General features: G+C 39.6%; 1 gene segment (V, D, J or C); it reads right to left on the bottom strand.

The window, feature by feature from the left end:
• Positions 1–7,733: 7,733 nt before the first annotated feature.
• LOC119819782 lies at positions 7,734–8,237 on the bottom strand. The segment is given in 2 exon segments: positions 7,734–8,062; positions 8,152–8,237. Coding segments are annotated over 2 exon segments (375 nt in total).
• Between the last annotated feature and the right edge of the window lie 12,591 nt (positions 8,238–20,828).

Below are 20,828 nucleotides of genomic sequence, written 5' to 3'. Positions count from 1 at the left end.
AGGTTAAAATTTAAACTTAAAATATAAGGATAAAAATAATATAAGAAATAAAAAGATATTTTAAGATATATAAGCACAAATTTATATAACTTCTGAGGATATAAAAGCTTAAGTTATGATATGTAGTTCAAGGAAAAATTATACAAGGAATAGAGGTCTAATTTTGGTCTAAAGTAATGTCAACATTTATTAAGGTCAAAAATAAGAAAGCTTAAGTAAGACATGAAGGTTTAATTTTTGTCTCTTTATGAAGGTTTTAATAGGCTTGAAAAGGTCAACTTGAATTCACCAACACCGACGATTCAAGAAAAACTTAAGTACCACCAAGCTGTGATTTCTTTCCCATCCACCTATTTTCTTAATGGGATCTCTCTCTCTCTCTCTCTCTCTCTCTCTCTCTCTCTCTCTCTCTCTCTCTCTCTCTCTCTCTCTCTCTCTCTCTCTCGCAATATTGAAAATCTGCTTTCTCATCTACAAGGACTATGAGACCACCATAATTTTTTTCTGAACTACTTTACTTTTGTCCCTAGTCTATCTGTTCCAACAAATTTCAAATCAACCACAGACACTTCCAGCAAATCCAGCATCAACTTTAGCTGTTTCCTCAGAATCTATACCCTGGTCCAGCCTCACATACTACACATCCCAAGTCTCAGATGGTTATACAGAGCATGAACAATGACAGGAACAAGCTTAACTTGCTGGACTTTGCCACCATTGCAGCTTTTTCGATTCCCAACAACCACACATTAATTTCAGCATGAAGTAGGGATTACACTGTAACTTGTCATTCATTTATTATCATCAAAAAGTCTACACAATTAATTTCCTAACTTGGGGAAAATGACTGATGAACCTGTCTAAGATGTGCTATAAAAGAAATCACTAATGTTCTTAGTAGGCTAAAATGACTTAATGCTGCTTTAATTTGGGCATTATTATACTCATTACTACTAATAGAACTGTTGTATATACAACTGCCTTAGTACAACAGGTTCATACTTCTGAGCATGTTAATTGGCTCTCAAAATATGTTATCTAAAAATTGCTAAAATTCTAGAAGACAGGGGCATTCAGGGTTATGTCAATGCTTTGGAGGAAGCTATTCTTTTACAGAAACTCTGTTGAACAATATTAATCTTAGACTTAATGGAGTGAGAACATGTATTAGGTCAATTATATCTTAAACAAATGCTGATTGGCTGCTAACCAGGCAGTAAGTATAGGCAGGACAACCAGACAAGAAGTAGCAATGGGTCATTGAGAACAGGAGAATTCTGGGAAGAAGGAAGCCATTTCTCAGCAGTTCTCTCCTGACCAGAGAAGAAGCAAGATGTAACTGCCTTGATGAAAAAGGTACTGAGCCATGTGCCAAACACAATTAAGAATAATGGGTTAATATAAGTTATAAGAGTTAATGTGAAGCCTGAGCTAATGGTCCTATCAGTTATACTTAATATAGACCTCTGTGTGATTTTTTGAGACTTAACAACTGTGGAAATCAGGCAGAACAGGAGCCCTGACAACAAATGGTGCCCAATGTATGGACGACTGCATCCAAATAAAGCCTGACAGAGCTTGGGAAGTAATTATAGACAAAAAAGAGCAGAGTTAAGCACAGTTTATTGATAGCAGCATTTTATCACATGGGTCCTGCTTGCTAGAGGCAAGTGATCTCATTTATGAGAAGCTTCATGACTCAGCTTTAGCTACAAAACTTTGCAGCTCTTTCAAGAGGTCCTGCCATAAAACACTTAAATGATGTTGGTGAAAAGCTGACCACATGCTTTTTGGGTTTTCAGCCATGGCAGGAAAAAAGCAGCACCATTTTAAAATGCTGACTTTCTGGGCCATCCTGCAAGCACAACTCTGATTGTTTTAGGCAGGAGGTCCTGCTACAGAGCATTTGAGTGTGATTTTGGAGCAGATTGCTGCAGCTTGCTTGCTGGCAAGGACCTTGAAATGTCATAGACTTGTGGCAATAAACATGGCTACAGCTGGAACCTGAGCCATGAGGCTGGAATCTCAGAAAACTAAGGAATTGGCTGGATCCAGCCATCAAAGCCAGGGCTTTAATCTTACCCATATTGCTTAGCAAATTAAAGACTCATGTGGTTAGAAAAAAGAGAGAGATACAGTAAGATATATTCAAAGACAAAAAAATCTCTAAATGGTTTACTGTGTGTTTAAAAATATATGTAGGCTTGGGAGAAAAAAAGAAAAAAGGAAAAAAAAGATCAGTTGGGTGTGGTGGTTCACACCTTTAATCCCAATACTTGGAAGACAGGGGCAGGCTGAACTCTGTGAATTCAAGGTGTAGTGGCACACACCTTTAATCTTAGCACTTGGGAGGCATAGGCAGGTGGATCTCTGAGATTTCAAGGACAGCTGGTATACAGAGGGAGTTCCAGGACAGCCAAAGATACAAAGAGAAGCTTTCTCAAAAAACAATAAATAAATAAATAAATAAATAAATAAATAAATAAATAAATGTAAAATAAAAGAAATAAAGGTAAAAATAAGCCATGTAAAGATGAATAATACACAGAGAGTCTGAATAGTGTATGTTATTATGATCGCTTTGAATTGTTTGAATGCTGAGGAAAGAGGAACAGTTGTTAAAAGATATTTACTTTTAAATGCTGCTAAATTAATGCAAGATAGATTTTTTTTCTCATTTTTTATTAAAAATTTCCATCTCCTCCCCGCCTCCTCCCCCTTCCCTCCCCTCCCTTCCACCCATACCCCCACTCCGCCCCTCTCCAAGCCAAAGAGCCATCAGGGTTCCCTTCACTATGTTAAGTCCAAGGTCCTCCCAGCTCCCCCTAAGTCCAGGAAGGTGAGCAACCAAACTGACAAGGCTCACAGTGAGCCCGTCCATGCTGTAGATTTCATGCTTATTGCCGTTGTCCTTGGTTTCTCAGTCCTCCTTCACTTTCAGCCACATTTAGAGAGTCCGGTTTGGTCCCCTGTTCCATCAGTCCCATTCCGACTGGACTTGGTGGTCTCCCATTAGTTCTGTTCCACTGTCTCAATGGGTGAACACACCCCTCATTGTCCTGACTTCCTTGCTCATGATCTCCCTCCTTTTGCTCATCATCAGGTCCTTGGGAACTCAGTCTGGTGCTCCAATGTGGGGCTCTGTCATTTTCTCCATCCAACGCCAGGTGAAGGTTCTATGGTGATATGCAAGATATTCATGAGTATGGCAATAGGATCTGGCACCCTCTCCTCAGCTGCCCAAGGAACTAGCTGGGGGCATCTTCCTGGATACCTGGGAACCCCTCTAGAGTCAAATCTCTACCAACCCTAGAATGGCTCCCTTAATTAAGATATATAATTCCTTGTTCCCATATCTACCCTTCCTATATCCCAACCATCCTATTCCCCCAAGCTCTTCCCATCCTCCACTTCACACTTTTCTCTCCCCATCCTCCCAACCCCCCATCCCAACCCAGCCCCAAGTTCCCATTTTTGTCTGGCAATCTTGTCTACTTCCAATACCCTGGAGGATAACTATATGTTTTTCTTTGCATTCACCTTCTTATTTAGCTTCTCTAGGATTTTTTATGAATTATAGGTTCGATGTCCTTTCTTTATGGCTAGAAACCAATTATGAGTGAGTACATCCCATGTTCATCTTTTTGGGCCTGGGTTACCTCACTCAGGATGGTGTTTTCTATTTCCATCCATTTTCATGCAAAATTCAAGATGTCATTGTTTTTTATAGCCGAGTAGTACGCTAATATGTATATATTCCACACTTTCTTCATCCATTCCTCAACTGAAGGGCATCTAGGTTTCCAGGTTCTGGCTATTACAAATAATGCTGCTATAAACATAGTTGAACACATGTTTTTGTAATATGATTGGGCGTCTCTTGGGTAAATTCCCAAGAGTGGGATTGCTGGGTCCTGGGGTAGGTTAATCCTAGATTTCCTGAGAAACCTCCACACTGCTTTCCAAAGCAGTTGCACAAGTTTGCATTCCCACCAGCAATGGATGAGTGTACCCCTTACTCCATAACCTCTCCAGCAAAGGCTATCATTGGTGCTTTTGATTTTAGCCAATCTGACAGGTGTAAGATGGTATCTCAACGTTGTTTTGATTTGCATTTCCCTGATTGCTAAGGAGGTTGAGCATGCCCTTAAGTGTCTTTTGGCCATTCGAACTTCTTCTGTTGAGAATTCTCTGTTCAGTTCAGTGCCCCAATTTTTAATTGGGTTAATTAGCATTTTAAAGTCTAGTCTCTTGAGTTCCTTATATATTTTGGAGATCAGACCTTTGACTGTTGTGGGGTTGGTGAAGATCTTCTCCCAGTCAGTAGGTTGCCTTTTTGTCTTAGTGACAGTGTCCTTTGCTTTACAGAAGCTGCTCAGCTTCAGGAGGTCCCATTTATTCAATGTTGCCCTTAATGTCTGTGCTGCTGGGGCTATACGTAGGAAGCAGTCTCCTGTGCCCAAATGTTGTAGAGTACTTCCCACTTTCTCCTCTAACAGGTTTAGTGTGTTCAGATTGATATTGAGGTCTTTAATCCATTTGGACTTGAGTTTTGTGCATGGTGATAGATACGGATCTACTTTCATTCTTCTATAGGTTGACATCCAGTTCTGCCAGCACCATTTGTTGAAGATGCTTTCTTTCTTCCATTGTGTGCTTTTAGCACCTTTATCGAAAATCAGGTGTTCATAGGTTTGTGGGTTAAGATCCGGGTCTTCTATTCGATTCCATTGGTCGACTTCTCTATTTTTATGCCAGTACCAGTTTGAGTGCCTGAACTGTGGCAGCTGCCCAGAGAGGGATCACCGACATTCCCCAACCCCCACAGACACACTTCCTGCTCTTCCTGCAGGGCTTATTCTCCCCAGATACTGCCTCTCTCTTCCTGTCCCTTCCCAGCTTGCACCCGGAACCCCCCCCACTTCATCCTCTTTGGGGCCACAAAATCCCACAGCGCAACCTGTTTGGGTGCCAGGACCGGGAATTGAGTGCACCCAGTCTGGTGGGAGGTCCCCTGTTTTGTCAGCCTGCCTACAGAAAGGTAGGCCCTTTGTCAGCGAGCTGCTTGGCCTGCAAGGAGACCTGACTGTCTGCCAGAAGATCCATCATTCATTGGGGTGAGTTAGTGCCTGAACCATGGCAGCTGCACGGAGAGGGACCACCGACATTCCCCAACCCCCCACACACACTTCTTGCTCTTCCTGCAGGGCTTATTCTCCCAGGATACTGCCTCTCTCTTCCTGTCCCTTCCCAGCTTACACCCAGAACCCTCCCCTTCATCCTCCCATCTTTGGGGCCACAAAATCCCACAGCTCAGCCTGTTGGGCACTGGGACCGGGAATTGAGTGGACTCAGGTCAGTGGGAGGTCCCCTGCTTCAATAGCCCAAGATAGATATTTTGAAAATACCTTGACTTCAAAAATTGAAGTCAAAAGGTATGTTATTTGGAGAAAAGGATTTGCTTTTGTTTCCATAGGAAATGAGAAACTGTGGATTCATTACGAGTTAAGAAAAATCAGGTTTCATCAAGCCAGATCATGTAAGAAATTTCTGATAGGAACGGATGGCCCAGATGTCTGAGTTTTACATCCAGAACAGATTCAAGATGCTGTCTGGATGATGAAATCTCACAAGATACTCCAGTCGGGATTTTATCATAAGTCTAAATTTTCTTTAGGTCTCCATAAGATTACCAGTGCCCCCAACTAGCAGGAAGTATCTTGGAAAACTACGGCCACATTCCCAAATAATAAACTATGCATGTTCTTGCTTTTTTTAAAAAAAAAAGGGGGGGGTGGTATGGGAGAATTGTCTGTATTCTGTCAATCATATTTTAAATAAACGTTGATATGCCAGTAGCCAGCCAGAAAGTATAGGCAGGACAACCAGTCAGGAAGTAGAGGTGGGTAAAAAAGAAGAGGAGAATTCTGGGAAGAAGGAAGTTTCTCTGCAGTCCTGCCCAGACATGGAAGAAGAAAGATGTGACCTACCCTGCTGAAAAAGGTACCGAGCCATGTGGCAAACATATACTAAAATAACGGGCTAATGTAAGTTATAAGAGTTAATAAGAAGCGTGAGCTAATGGTCCAATCAGTTTATAACCTAATGTAGACATCTGTGTGATTTCTTAGGGACTTAATGATTCCAGGACTGGCTAGGACAGAAAACCCCAACAATAGGAAAGTGGTGTTGGCCCATGGTCTGTATTCTGTTAATTATATTTTGAATAAATACTGAGTAGCCAGTAGCCAGGAAGGAAGTATAGGCAGGACAACCATACAGGAAGAAGAGGCAGGTCAATGACAACAGGAGAATTCTGGGATGAGGATGTAGTTGTGAACCTGCCAGAGAAGAAGCAAGATGTGACTACCCTGCTGAAAAAGGTACTAAGCCATGTGGCTAGCCTACACAAGGATAACGAGCTAATATAAGTTATAAGAGTTAATAAGAAGCCTGAGATAATGGACCAACCAGTTTTTTAGTTAATGTAGACCTCTGTGTGATTTTCTTTGGGACTAAATGATTGTGGGTACTGGGCAGGACAGAAAACCTCAGACAACAACTTAGTGTTCATTGTTGTTCTACCTTTAAATGGATTTGTGTAACTGTTCTTCCATATAATAGCACAGAATATGATTGGGATAAAGTTCAGGTATATTTATATGCTAGTTGGAATAATTCTGCTTTATCTATGGACATAGATTCCTCCCTTCACCAGAAAATTTCTGACATGTTCACTCTGTGCACAAAATATGTCTGTTACTGCTTCCTTCATTATCTAAGGTGATATTGAGTAGATGTTTCAAGAAAGAATAGTAATCTGCACCTCAGTTGATTTTCAGATCTCCGTGAAACCCAATATTTTTTGGCATTGTTTAATAAAGCTGAAGCAGTGAACACTGAAGATGAAGTGAGCTGATAGAAAAGCACAATTAATTGATGATCTTCATGAGTACTCATCCATTCAAAACTCCAAACACACTGTAGAACAAAGGTTATCACCAGGTTGATATCAAATGGCCTATGAGAGGTAATGATGTATCAATAAGGTTCTATGTTCTATAAAGGTTTGAAACTGTGGGGCAGGTTTCTGAGACTGGGAGGGAAGTAAATATGGGACCAGGGAATAATATATGATCTCAGAACCTACCTGAATTAACATAAACATACATTGATTTGATTAATGATTTTTGTGAAATGTAATTTAATCATACTTGACCAATTTACAGGAATTATATTCATATGCAGTGTATTTGGACACATATCTAACACTCTAAGAGACTGGAACTTCTGCAGAAACACACAGCCAGAGTTAACTATAAACCTGAAGCCATGTAACATTTAAGACTCGGAAGGACTTTTGTTTTCCCAGCAGTTATTATTTGGACTTTACTACTCAAATTTATATTTCAGTTTATTAAAAACTACCTTCAAAATGTTCATTCCCTTAGAATACAGCGATGGATGTTTTATCTTACTTCATAATCATAGTTTTCACTTTTTATTATTTTATTAATGAAGAAACATTTCAATGAATGTGGTCATTGGTGAAGTTATGGTGTACAGTAAATCAGCATCCCTTCCTTCACAGATATAATTTTGAGAATTTGTTACAAAAACTGAGAGACAAAACAACATTCTGAATGATTGTTTTTGTGAATGTCTTAAAGCTTGTCTTCTCTGTTATGTCAATTCCAGGGCAGCTTCCTGCTCCTCCAGGGTTTCTGACACACTCAGGATGTGGTTACAACGCTGTGTCTTGCACAGTAATAGATGGCAGAGTCTTCAGAATTCAGGCTGCTGAGCTCCATGTAGGCTGTGCTAGAGGATTTGTCTGCAGTCAGTTTGGCCTTGCCCTGGAACTTCTCATTGTAGCTAGTAACACCACTATAAGGATTAACTTCTCCAATCCACTCCAGGCCATGTTCAGGTCTCTGCTTCACCCAGCTAATAAGGTAGCTAGTGAAGGTGTAGCCTGAAGCCTTGCAGGACAATTTCACTGAGGTCCCAGGTCTCCCCAGTTCAGGCCCTGACTGATGTAGTTGTTCCTGGGAGTGAACACCTGTGAAGAAAAAGACATAGTAGATTGTCAGAGACATTGTCACCTCTGTTTCTCTCTTCTCCTCAGATTTGGAATTAGAAATCCCTTACCTGTCATTACTGACATAAGCAAGAGAATGATACAGCTCCATCCCATGGTGTGGGCCTTGTGTGCTCAGTGACTATGGAGAAAGAACTGATCATATGTTGTTGTTGGGTGTAGACATTCCTGTATTTACCATAATAGTCTCAGGTAATTTGCATATTCAAGTACAGAGGACTTCTTAAATAAGCACATAGCCCAGTTTGAGAAGGTGGTAGAGGACACTTGATTCAAGCAACAGGATGGTGCAGTTGAAATCCTGATCCTGTCTGAAGAAATGCATCTCACTCCATTCCCTCAACTCTGCTGCGGGTGTAACAACAGGACCTAAGCTCTCAATAGATTTCTGGCCTGAGGCAGTTTCTCCACTTTGTGACAAGGTTGTCTGACAGATTTATGGAGAGGTTTTGATGATAATGGTGGAGACTGATAATTCAAAACTTTCTAAATTTTGAGAAATTATAGCCTAATTTCAGATATATATATATTTGCATACCAGACAGTTTCATACAAAAACTCACTGAAATAACCTAAATAAACATACCTCAGAAATATTTGCACATTGATATTTAATAGTGTAAAAGTGTGGCAGCACTATCTACCACACTTATGGAAATAAACTACATGTCCATCAGCAGAAGGTTGCACCAAGAAGACATGGCTGTATGTGTGACACAACAGGCACAGGTCATCTGAAAGAAAAAGGAACTTATATCACCTTTAGGAAAATTAATGTAACTGGAGAAAACTGTATTAATTAAAATTATGTCTGAAATACAGATACTATATGAAACTCTAAGTAGTTTTTATATATTGAATAAGTACACAGAACTATTTGTGCAAATATCTAACAACTTAGAAATGAAAATGTCTAGCAGAATATAGCAAAAACATGAATATCTAGAAAATGAAGGGTAGGAGTTGTGGGGGAAATATGCACAGTGTAAAATGGGAGTGGGCAAGTATAAAAATTCTAAACATATATAAAAGTCTTATCTTCATTTTTCAAAATAATTGTACTTATTGTATAAAATTTTTATTCATGTATAAAATATATTGTCATCACGTCTATCCCCAACTATGTTCCTCTGACTTCTTTGGGAACCTTCCAAAAAATCTCTCTTTTGTTTCATAATAGCAGAGTAAGTCCAAACTGTGCTATCTATATACACATAGGTGTGTCATTCCAGCATGACAAAGGTAAAGAAGGATCCTCTAGGGACCTTCCCAAAAGTGATTATACTTTTCTAATCAGTTTTCCTATACCAATAGACCCAAAACTTTGTTGGCCCACAAAGAGTCCTTGCTCATCATGTTGCAATATTTCTTTAAATTTTTAATTCCTTTTTCATAAAGTACATCCAAATCAATGTTTCTCCTTACTCTTTTCTCTTACTCATACTTCTGCTCTCCAGCAGATGCATCCTGCTCTGTCTTCCCTCAGAAGAAAGTAGATGTTCCAGTAACATCCATAAAATATGGCATAGCAAGCTAAAATAAAGCCAGACAAATAACATATTATCATCCTGGAAGAATCAACCCAGTATGAAGAAAAGTGTCCAACAAGTAGGGCAAAGAATCAGACAGACCGCATTTCCAGTGTTAGTAATCACAAAACCATGCTAAGCTATTCAGGCATAACAGGTATGCTGAGGACCTAAGGCAGCCCTACGCAATCCCCGATTTCCACAAACCCCCATGAGTCCTCACTAGTTGAATATAGTGATCTCATGGTGTTTATGGGACTTCTGGATTTTACAATCCTTTCTCCCACACTCCTTAGTAGGACTCCATGAATTCCACATACTATTGGCTCTAGGACTATGAATCTGTTCCCAACAGTTGCTTGATGCTCCTTGGTCTCAAAGATGAAGATTATTCTAGGTTCCAGTCACAAAACACTCTCCAGGCAGGACAATCTAACTGTAGGTTTTGTGGCTGGTTTGGTGTCCTAACACCTCCACTTTAAAAGTTGCATGGTTACAGAAGGTATTCTATTCAGGAAAACGGGTACCATGGAAAGTCTATTCAATCTATGAAGCTAATCCTATCAAAGACTCCTAGTAATGGGAGACACAGAACATGAACTGGCCATTTTTATTATTTTTTAAGGTTTCCATTGTATTCAGTAGTAAAACAAGGCACAAATAAACCAAGATGCCTGTAAGAAACTTGGAGGACAGCTTATAAAATTCAACTCTCATTTCTACCAAGTAGATACAAAGCAATTCAAAACATATTGCTAAGCTTACAACTTGACATATTTACTCACTCAGTTACTTCACAAACTTTCATGCTGTAATGTTGACTTGCTTGACTTGTTGAGATCATGAGCTGGTAACTGGAGATGCTAAGAGTTCATATGTATAGTAGCTATGTCAGGTCCTGAAGACAACATTTCATGGCTATCCACCCCATATTCTGGTTCTTAAATTTGATCCCATCTTTTTTGTGAGGGTCCCTAAGTTTTGGGTGCAAAGTGGATACAGATGGGTTATCTGAGGATGAGTACTCAGTCTTCCATTCTTAGCACTTTGATCAGGTATGAATGTTTACATCAGTTATTACCCACTGCACACAGAAGTTCTTGTGATCATGAATGAGAGCAGGACTAATCATTGGTTATAAAAACAAATATTTATATTGCAATTTGACAACATGACTGTTAGCACTGAAACTTGGGTAGGTTCTACTAGGGCCTATGTTACCCCAAGCCACAGGCTTTTGAACATGTGTACCTGGGATGAATATTTACAATGAATTACTCAAAGAATATAATTAGAATAAAGGTGATCACCACATAACTCTGAGCACTAGTGGGTATATCTTACTGAAGACAGTTATTGAAGACTACAAGATCTGTAACTTTACATGCTCATTGATGTCCTTTCTCCCAATGCAGATCTTCCTGCATTAGGAAAGGAAGCTGAAGGGAGAATTTCCCAATTTCTGGTTGATTTCTCTGTGGCATACAGTCCTTATCTCACAGTGAAATGCAGTTTGTAACAACATCAACATTCTATTTTTACCTCAATTAGAAAGACTATGAACAAGAAAATAAATAATAACAAATGCATGCTTGGTTTTGGAGAAAGGGTGATCCTCATGCACTGTGGATGACAGGATACACTAGTATCCGAACTTTGGAAATTTCATCAAAAATAATAAATGAAATTATTCTGTACTCTAGCTTTATCTCTCCAAGTATTCTCAAGAGACTCTACATCTTACTGTAAAAAGAGACTCTACATCAATATTTATTATTACTCTATTCACAGCAGATAGGAAATGGAATCAACGTAGAATTCTATCAAAAGACAAATAGATAACAAAAGCTGGGCACATAAAAAATGGGATATTACTCAGTAGTAAAGCAAGAATCATGAAATATATAAGTAAGTGGTTGAAACTGGAAAAACATATGCTGAGTGAGGACACCCAGGTCCATGAAGACAAATGCTTCATGTTCTCACTTATATGTGATTCCACTGTTTGAATACTTGCATTTGGGTTTAATTTGTAGAAGTCAAGTGACTGGAAATGGGTCATTAGGGCCAGCAGAACTACGGGAGAAGGTATAATAAATCAGGGATGAAAGGAAACCAGAGGGGCACCCTGGAGAAAGAAAGTCTCAAGCATTAAGTGGCATTTTGGAATTGAGAAAACAAAAAATGGTATAAGGCAATCCAAAATTAGGGATGATAAGAAAAGTATGTATAAATATACATTCTTGCAGCAGAAGTAAAAATAAAGATTTAGATAACATGGAGTGCATGTTGAATGACAAAATGAAATGAGATTGCTTATAGTAAAGTTAAGTGTACTATGGAATAAAGAGAAACATAACTTACCTTTGTTGTTCCTGTAACAAAACATGGGGAAAATAAACAGTATATAGTTGCCTTCTTCCAAATTTGCAGTTTTCTCTTGTTGACAATAATTTTCTTTTTAGGTAATAATGTAATGAAAAAGCATTTACATCAGAGCTAATGAATTAAAGAAAATTGTAGGCAAGCCTTGTTATATCTAGGTAAGACTTGTAGTTTAGCTGTTACTGCTATTTCCGTGGTCTGTTCTCTTCATGATCTATGGTTATCTGGATTATTTTAGAAATCTTAATAGAAAGCACGAGGATGAACTTTAAAATTTATTTTAACCTGTGAGCCTTTCAACAGAGGTACCTGCCTGGGTGAACAGTGCAGTTTTCCAAAGACATGAGTTATCAGTTGAACATCCGAATGCAAAGTTAGAATAACTCTCTATGAGTTAATAGTCAGAGAGGCCTGACAGGTCTAAAATCAGTATGAGGCGATTGTCTTTAGTTGACCAGAATAAGTCAATAGTTAGACTTTATTACTTGGAAAAACTAAAAACTCAAGAGATTGTAGGAGCCAGAGAAGATAGGTGTCTTAAGGAAAATATCTTTCTCAACAGGATTGATGCACACATGAACTTACAGAGATTATGAAACCATGTACAATGCCTGCAAAGATTCAATACAGACGGGTTTCTAGTGATGCGAGAGAGACACAGACACAGGCTCTCAACACAAAGCAAGAAATTTCAGCAGTTGATGCTTGCAAAAAAAGAATTACTTTTCTAAAATGGAGACTTATTGGGTATATTAACCACACTTAAGGTTGGTTCTAGCCCAGGATAAGATGGCCAACACAAAATTACTGTAATTGTGTATTTGTAGATGTTTTTTATCATATCATTTTTTTACTGTATTTCTTTTCATCTAATATGTTTTGCTTAGTACTATGGTTCCAGGTTTGAATAGTTTAAAATATTTTGGTTTGTTTTGGTTTATGTTAGTTTTGTGCTCTCTCTCTCTCTCTCTCTCTCTCTCTCTCTCTCTCTGTGTGTGTGTGTGTGTGTGTGTGTATGTGTGTGTGTGTGTTTGTGTTTGTGTGTGTGTGTTTCTGTGATCTGTGTATTTTTGTTTCTTTTAATCCTATTTTAAAACTTGTTTTTTTTTTTGCTTATGTGTTTGTTTTCTACAGAGAGAAAGAGCTGGATGGTGGGGAGGTAGGAAGGATCTAGAAAAAGTTAGAAAATTTAAATCAGTAATTATAATAAATTGCATTAAAATTTATCTTAAAAATATATAAATGGGCCGGGCGGTGGTGGCGCATGCCTTTAATCCCAGCACTCGGGAGGCAGAGGCAGGCGGATCTCTGAGTTCGAGGCCAGCCTGCTCTACAAGAGCTAGTTCCAGGACAGGCTCTAGAAACTACAGGGAAACACTGTCTCGAAAAACCAAAAAATATATATATAAACGGCAAATGAAAACTGAGTAAAATAAACAAGAAAATTTAAACTTCTAAAAATTTTAATTAATAATATTTACTGTTCTTGAGCATGGAAACATCACATGTCAGTCACAGCAAATACAGATAGATCAGTTAGTAGTTTTTAAGTAAGGACACAACAGAGAATACAGAGTGACCTCCACTCAAACCTCATCTTTAAACTAGAGATTCTTGGTACCATTGCACCCCCTTCTGGTTCTGTGATCACCTGAAGGTTGGTTTGTCAAGGCTCACACAGAAGTGGCATTGTCTGCCATAAGCGCCAGCATCCCTGCAACTTCAGAGCTCACAGTGCTCAGCTGCAGGGAGAAATGACTCTGGTTCTTAGGTGATGACTGGATATTTGAGAGATGGATTTTAAATTATGCCTATATGATCATCAGTGTCTCTATTAATGCCAGGCTCTTCTTGAGTGGATCCAGTTCTAGAATTTCCTTCTTCTAATACATAAAATGAGGACAGACCTGTGAATTTGCAGCTTTCATCTTGTTACAACTGGGGGAGAGCACCTGAACTCAGTGAAGCTCAGTGTATCTTGAGTTCAGCTGAATCCCCCCAGGTGTATCAATTCCTGAGACACTCAGATACAGGAGTCAAAAGAAAGAGGAGGCACAACTGTGGCACTCACACACACCAGGTAAAACTCAATAAAAATACTTTCACATTGATGAGAAATATGTTAAGCCAATTTCAAATGTAACCCAATATATTTACCACAATGTATTTGCATGTATTTAAAGGAATGAAAGGGGAGAGAAGATCCTTTGACAAGAATCCTCATGGGTAGAGGGTATGTCTCTTTAGAAAGTTTTATCTCTCTCTGTCCATCACTCCGAATTCAGGATCCTCTTATTCTTTTTTTTTACTATGAAAACTTTCCATATCCTCTCCTCCTCCTCCCCATTCCCTCCCCTCCCCTCCACCCATAACCCCACGCCCACCCTCTCCAGGCCAAAGAGCCATCAGGGTTCCCTACACTATGTTAAGTACCAGGTCCTCCCAAATTCCCCAAGATCCAGGAAGGTGAGCAACCAAACTGACAAGGCTCACACAGAGCCCGTTCTTCGTAGAGTCTGAGCCCATCGCCATTGTCCTTGGCTTCTCAGTCGGTCTCCATCTTCAGCCACATACAGAGAGTCCGGTTTGGTCGCATGTTCCATCAGTCCCATTCCAACTGTACTTGGTGATCACATGTTAGTTCCGGCCCACCGTCTCAGTGGGTGAACGCACCCTTCATGGTCCTGACTTTCTTTCTCATGTTCTCCCTCCTTCTGCTCCTCATCAGGACCTTGGGAATCCATTCCGGTGCTCCAATGTGGGGCTCTGTCATTTTCTCCATCCATCGCCAGGTAAAGGTTCTATGGTGATATGCAAAAAAATCATCAGTATGGCTATAGGATCTGGCCTTCTCTGGCTCCCTCACCTCAGCTGCCCAAGGAACTACATGGGGGCATCTCCCCCTGGATACCTGGGAAACCCTCTAGAGTCAAGTCTCATGACAAACCTAAGATTGCAACCTTAATTAAGATATATGCTTCCCTGCTCCCATATCCACCCTTCCTATATCCCAAGCATCGCATTCCCCAAAGCTCTTCCCATCCTCCCCTTCACGTTTTTCTCTCCACATCTCCCCTTGACCCCATCCCACCCCACCCCCAAGTTCCCAATTTTTGCCCGGCAATCTTGTCTATTTCTAATATCCAGGAGGATAACTGTGTGTTTTTCTTTGGGTTCATCTTCTTATTATCTTCTCAAGGATCCCGAATTATAGGCTCGATGTACTTTAATTATGGCTAGAAACCAATTATGAGTGAGTACATCCCATGTTCATCGTTTTGGGTCTGGGTTACCTCACTCAGAATAGTGTTTTCTATTTCCATCCATCTGCATGCAAAATTCAAGATGTCATTGTTTTTACCGCTGAGTAGTATTCTAACATGTATATATACCACAGTTTCTTCATCTATTCTTCACTGGATAGCATCTAGGTTGTTTTCAGGATGTGGCTATTACAAATAATGCTGCTATGAACATAGTTGGGCAGATGCTTTTGTAGTATGATTGGGCATCTCTTGGGTAAATACCCAAGAGTGGAATTACTGGGTTCTGGGGTAGGTTATCCCGAATTTCCTGAAAAGCCACCACACTGCTTTCCAAAGTGGTTCCAAAAGTGTGCATTTCCACCAGCAATGGATGAGTGTACCCCTTACCCCACAACCTCTCCAGCAAAGGCTATGATTGGTGTTTTTGATTTTAGCCAATCTGACAGGTGTAAGATGATATCTCAAAGTTGTTTTGATTTGTATTTCCCTGATAGCTAAGGAGGTTGAGCATGACCTTAAGTGTCTTTTGGCCATTTGAACTTCTTCTGTTGAGAATTCTGTGTTCAGTTAAGAGCCCCATATTTAATTGGGTTAATTAGCATTTTAAAGTCTAGTCTCTTGAGTTCCTTATATATTTTAGAGATCAGACCTTTGTCAGTTGCAGGGTTGGTGAAGATCTTTTCCCAGTCAGTAGGCTGCCTTTTTGTCTTAGTGACAGTGTCCTTTGCTTTACAGTAGCAGCTCAGTTTCATGAGGTCCCATTTATTCAATGTTGCCCTTAATGTCTGTGCTGCTGGGGTTATACGTAGTAAATGGTCTCCTGTACCCATTTGTTGTAGAGTACTTCCCACTTTCTCCTCTAACAGGCTCAGTGTGTTCAGATTAATATTGAGGTCTTTAATCCATTTGGACTTGAGTTTTGTGCATGGTGATAGATATGGATCTACTTTCATTCTTCTACAGGTTGACATCCAGTTATGCCAGCACCATTTGTTGAAGATGCCCTCTTTCTTCCATTGTGTACTTTTGGCTCCTTTATCAAAAATCAGGTGTTCATAAGTTTCTGGGTTAAGATCTGAGACTTCTATTCGATTCCATTGGTCGACTTCTCTGTTTTTATGCCAATACCATGCTGTTTTCAATACTGTTGCTCTGTAATAGAGTTTGAAGTCAGGGATGGTAATGCCTCCAGAAGTACCTTTATTGTATAAGACTGTTTTGGCTATCCTGGGTTTCTTGTTTTTCAATATAAAGTTGATCATTGTCCTCTCAAGATCTGTGAAGAATTTTCTTGGGGCCTTGATGGGGATTGCAATGAATCTATAGATTGCTTTTGGTAGAATTGCCATTTTTACTATGTTGATCCTCCCAATCCACAAGCAAGGGAGATCCTTCCATTTTCTGGTATCCTCTTCAATTTCTTTCTTCAAATACTTAAAGTTCTTATCAAATAAATCCTTCACTTCTTTGATTAGAGTTACCCAAGGTATTTTATTCTATTTATGGCTATCATGAAAGGTGATACTTCTCTGATTTCCCTCTTCTTCCTTATCCTTTGTGTATGAGAGGGCAACTGATTTTTTGGAGTTGATCTTGTATCCTGCCATGTTACTGAAGGAGTTTATCATCTGTAGGAGTTTTTGGTGGAGTTTTTCGGGTCACTTATGTACACTATCATATCATCTGCAAATAATGAAAGTTTAACTTCTTCCTTTCCAATTTGAATCATCTTGATCCCCTTATGTTGTCTTATTGCTATTGCTAGAACATCAAGCACTATATTGAAGAGATAAGGAGAGAGTGGACAGCCTTGTTGTGTTCCTGAATTTAGTGGGATGGCCTTGAGTTTCTCTACATTTAATTTGATGTTAGCTGTTGGCTTGCTGTAAATAGCCTTTATTATATTTAGGAATGACCCTTGTATCCCTAATCTTTCCAAAACCTTTATCATAAAGGGGTGTTGAATTTTGTCAAATGCTTTTTCAGCATCTAATGAGATGATCATATGGTTTTTATCCTTCATTTTATTTATATGATGGATTACATTGATAGATTTTCATATGTTGAACCAGCCTTGCATCTCTGGGATGAATCCTACTTGATCATAGTTGATGATTTTTCTAATGTGTTCTTGGATTCGGTTTGCCAGTATTTTATTGAGAATTTTGCATCAATGTTCATGAGTGAGATTGGCCTGTAATTGTCTTTCTTGGTTGAATCTTTGTGTAGTTTAGGTATCAGCGTAACTGTAGCTACAAAAAAGGAATTTGACAGTGACTCTTCTGTTTCTATATTATGAAATATGTTAAGGAGTATAGATATTAGGTCTTCTTGGAAGTTCTGGTAGAATTCTGCATTGAAACCATCTGGTACTGGGCTCTTTTTGGTTGGGAGTTTTTTGATAACAGTTTCTAAATCTTCGCGGCTAACAGGACTATTTATATTGTTCACCTGGTCCTGGTTTAACTTTGGTATATGGTACTTATCTGAAAAAGTGTCCATTTCTTTTACATTTTCCAATTTTGTGGCATACAGGCTTTTCTAGTAGGATCTAATGATTCTCTGAATTTCCTCTGTGTCTGTGGTTATGTCCCCCTTTTCATTTCTGATCTTATTAATATGCTTGTTCTCTCTCTGCCGTTTGATTAGTTTGGCTAGGGGTTTGTCAATATTGTTGATTTTCTCCAAGAACCAGCTTTTTGTTTCATTGATTCTTTGGATTGTTTTCTGTGTTTCTATTTTGTTGATTTCAGTTTGATAATTTCCAGTCTTCTACTCCTCCTGGGTGACTCTGTTTCCTTTTTTCTAGAGCTTTCAGGTGTGCTGTTAAGTCTCCAATGAGTGCGTTCTCTGTTTTCTTTAAGTGGGCACTTAGTGCTATGAACTTTCCTCTTAGCACTGCTTTCATTGTGTCCCATAGGTTTGAGTATATTGTGTCCTTGTTTTCATTAAATTCCAGAAAGACTTTAATTTCTTTCTTTATTTCTTCCTTGACCCAGGTGTGGTTCAATAGTTGACTGTGCAGTTTCCATGAGTTTGTAGGCTTTCTAGGGGTAGCATTGTTGTTGAATTCTAATTTTAATCCATGGTGGTCCGATAAGACACAGGTGGTTACTAATATTTTTTTCTAACTGTGGAAGTTTGCTTTGTTACCAAGTATATGATCAATTTTCGAAAAGGTTCCATGAGCTGCAAAGAAGGTGTATTCTTTCCTATTTGGGTGGAATGAACCTGATAGAGGAGAAAGTGTGAAGTACTCTACAACAAATGGGCACAGGAGACCGTTTACTACATATAACCCCAGCAGCACAGACATTAAGGGCAACATTGAATAAATGGGACCTCCTGAATCTGAGCACCTTCTGTAAAGCAAAGGACACTGTCACTAAGACAAAAAGGCAGCCTACTGACTGGGAAAAGATCTTCACCAACCCTGCAACTGACAAAGGTCTGATCTCTAAAATATATAAGGAACTCAAGAAACTAGACTTTAAAATGCTAATTAACCCAATTAAACATGGGGCTCTTAACTGAATAGAGAATTCTTAACAGAAGAAGTTCAAATGGCCAAAAGACACTTAAGATCATGCTCAACCTCCTTAGCTATCAGGGAAATGCAAATCAAAACAACTTTGAGATACCATCTTACACCTGTCAGATTGGCTAAAATCAAAAACACCAATCATAGCCTTTGCTGGGGAGGTTGTGGGGTAAAGGGTACACTCATCCATTGCTGGTGGGAATGCACACTTTTGCAACCACTTTGGAAAGCAGTGTGGCGGCTTCTCTGGAAATTCAGGATCAACCTACCCCAGAACCCAGTAATTCCACTCTTGGGTATTTACCCAAGAGATGCCCAATCATACTACAAAAGCATCTGCTCATCTATGTTCATAGCAGCATTATTTGTAATAGCCACATCCTGAAAACAACCTAGATGCTATCCAGTGAAGAATAGATGAAGAAACTGTGGAATATATACATGTTAGAATACTACTCAGCGGTAAAAACAATGACATCTTGAATTTTGCATGCAAATGGATGGAAATAGAAAACACTATTCTGAGTGAGGTAACCCAGACCCAAAACGATGAACATGGGATGTACTCACTCATAATCGGTTTCTAGCCATAATTAAAGTACATCGAGCCTATAATTCAGGATCCTTGAGAAGATAATAAGAAGGTGAACCCGAAGAAAAACATATAGTAATCTTCCTGGATATTGGAAGTAGACAAGATCGCCGGGCAAAAATTGGGAACTTGGGGGTGTGGTGAGACGGGGCCAAGGGGAGATAGGGAGTGAAAAGCGTGAAGGAGAGAATGGGGAGAGCTCGGGGGGAATGGGATGCTTGGGATACAGGAAGGGTAGATATGGGAGCAGGGAAACATATATCTTAATTAAGGGAGCCATCGGAGGGTTGTGAAGAGACTTGACTCTAGAGGGGTTCCCAGGTGTCCAGGGAGATGTCCCTTGCTAGTTCTTTGGGCAGCTGAGGAGAGGGAGCCGGAAAAGGCCAGATCCTATAGCCATACTGATGAATTTCTTGCATATCACTGTAGAACCTCCACCTGGCGATAGATGAAGAAAATCACTGAGCCCCACATTGTATCATGGGACTGAGCTCCCAAGGTCCTGATGAGGAACAGAAGGAGGGAGAACATGAGAAAGAAAGTCAGGACCGTGAGGGGTGCTTTCACCCATGGAGATGGTGGGACAAAACTAACAGGAGATCACCAACTCCAGTTGGAATGGGACTGATGGAGCATGCGATCACACCGGACTCCTGAATGTGTCTGATGGTGGAGGCTGACTGAGAAGCCAAGGACAATGGCTCTGGGCTTTGATTCTTCTGCATGTATGGGCTCTGTGGGAGCCTTGTCAGCTTGGTTGATTACCTTTCTGGACCTTGGGGAACCTTGGACTTAACATAGACTGGGGAACCCTGATGGCTCCTTGGCCTGGAGAGGGAAGGAGGGGTGTTATGGGTGGAGGGGAGGGGAGGGAAGAGGGAAGAGGAGGGGAGTAGATGGAAATTTTTAAATAAAAAAATAAATAAACCAAATAAAAAGGCAGGCAGTAGAAACCTTCCACAGAAAGGAAAAGACCCTGTAATAGATCATACTGGTGCAAAGATGTAATGTTTGGATGAATGAGACAGAGGGCCAGATAAGCAAGGACTGCTGGTTCCTAAGTATAGAAAAGGCAGGCAACAGCCTATTCTGAGATAAAAAATTCATTTCTAACTGGGATCACTGATTGAATTACAGATGCTTTGTTCATGGAGAGCATAACAGTGTGATGCTCTGTCGTAAGTTTGTGATAAGAGTTGCAATGTAAGCAGAAATTTTTCCTGATTTTTTTCAGTAGTGTTTGAATTACTGCTGGGTTCAAGGCTAAAACTGTGAGGAAAATATTGACTATGTGGTATAAAAATTAAAAGAGGCAGAGAGGGAAATCAGAAAAACATCACTTTCACAATAGCCACAAATAGCGTAAAGTATCTTGGGTTAACTCTAACCAAGAAAATGAAAGAAATATTTGACA

This window comes from Arvicola amphibius, chromosome 7 (genome assembly GCF_903992535.2).
Source record: "Arvicola amphibius chromosome 7, mArvAmp1.2, whole genome shotgun sequence".
Classification (NCBI taxonomy): Eukaryota; Metazoa; Chordata; class Mammalia; order Rodentia; family Cricetidae; genus Arvicola; species Arvicola amphibius.
The sequence above is the reverse complement of the archived record's forward strand: the minus strand, read 5'-3'. Positions and strand labels throughout refer to the sequence as shown.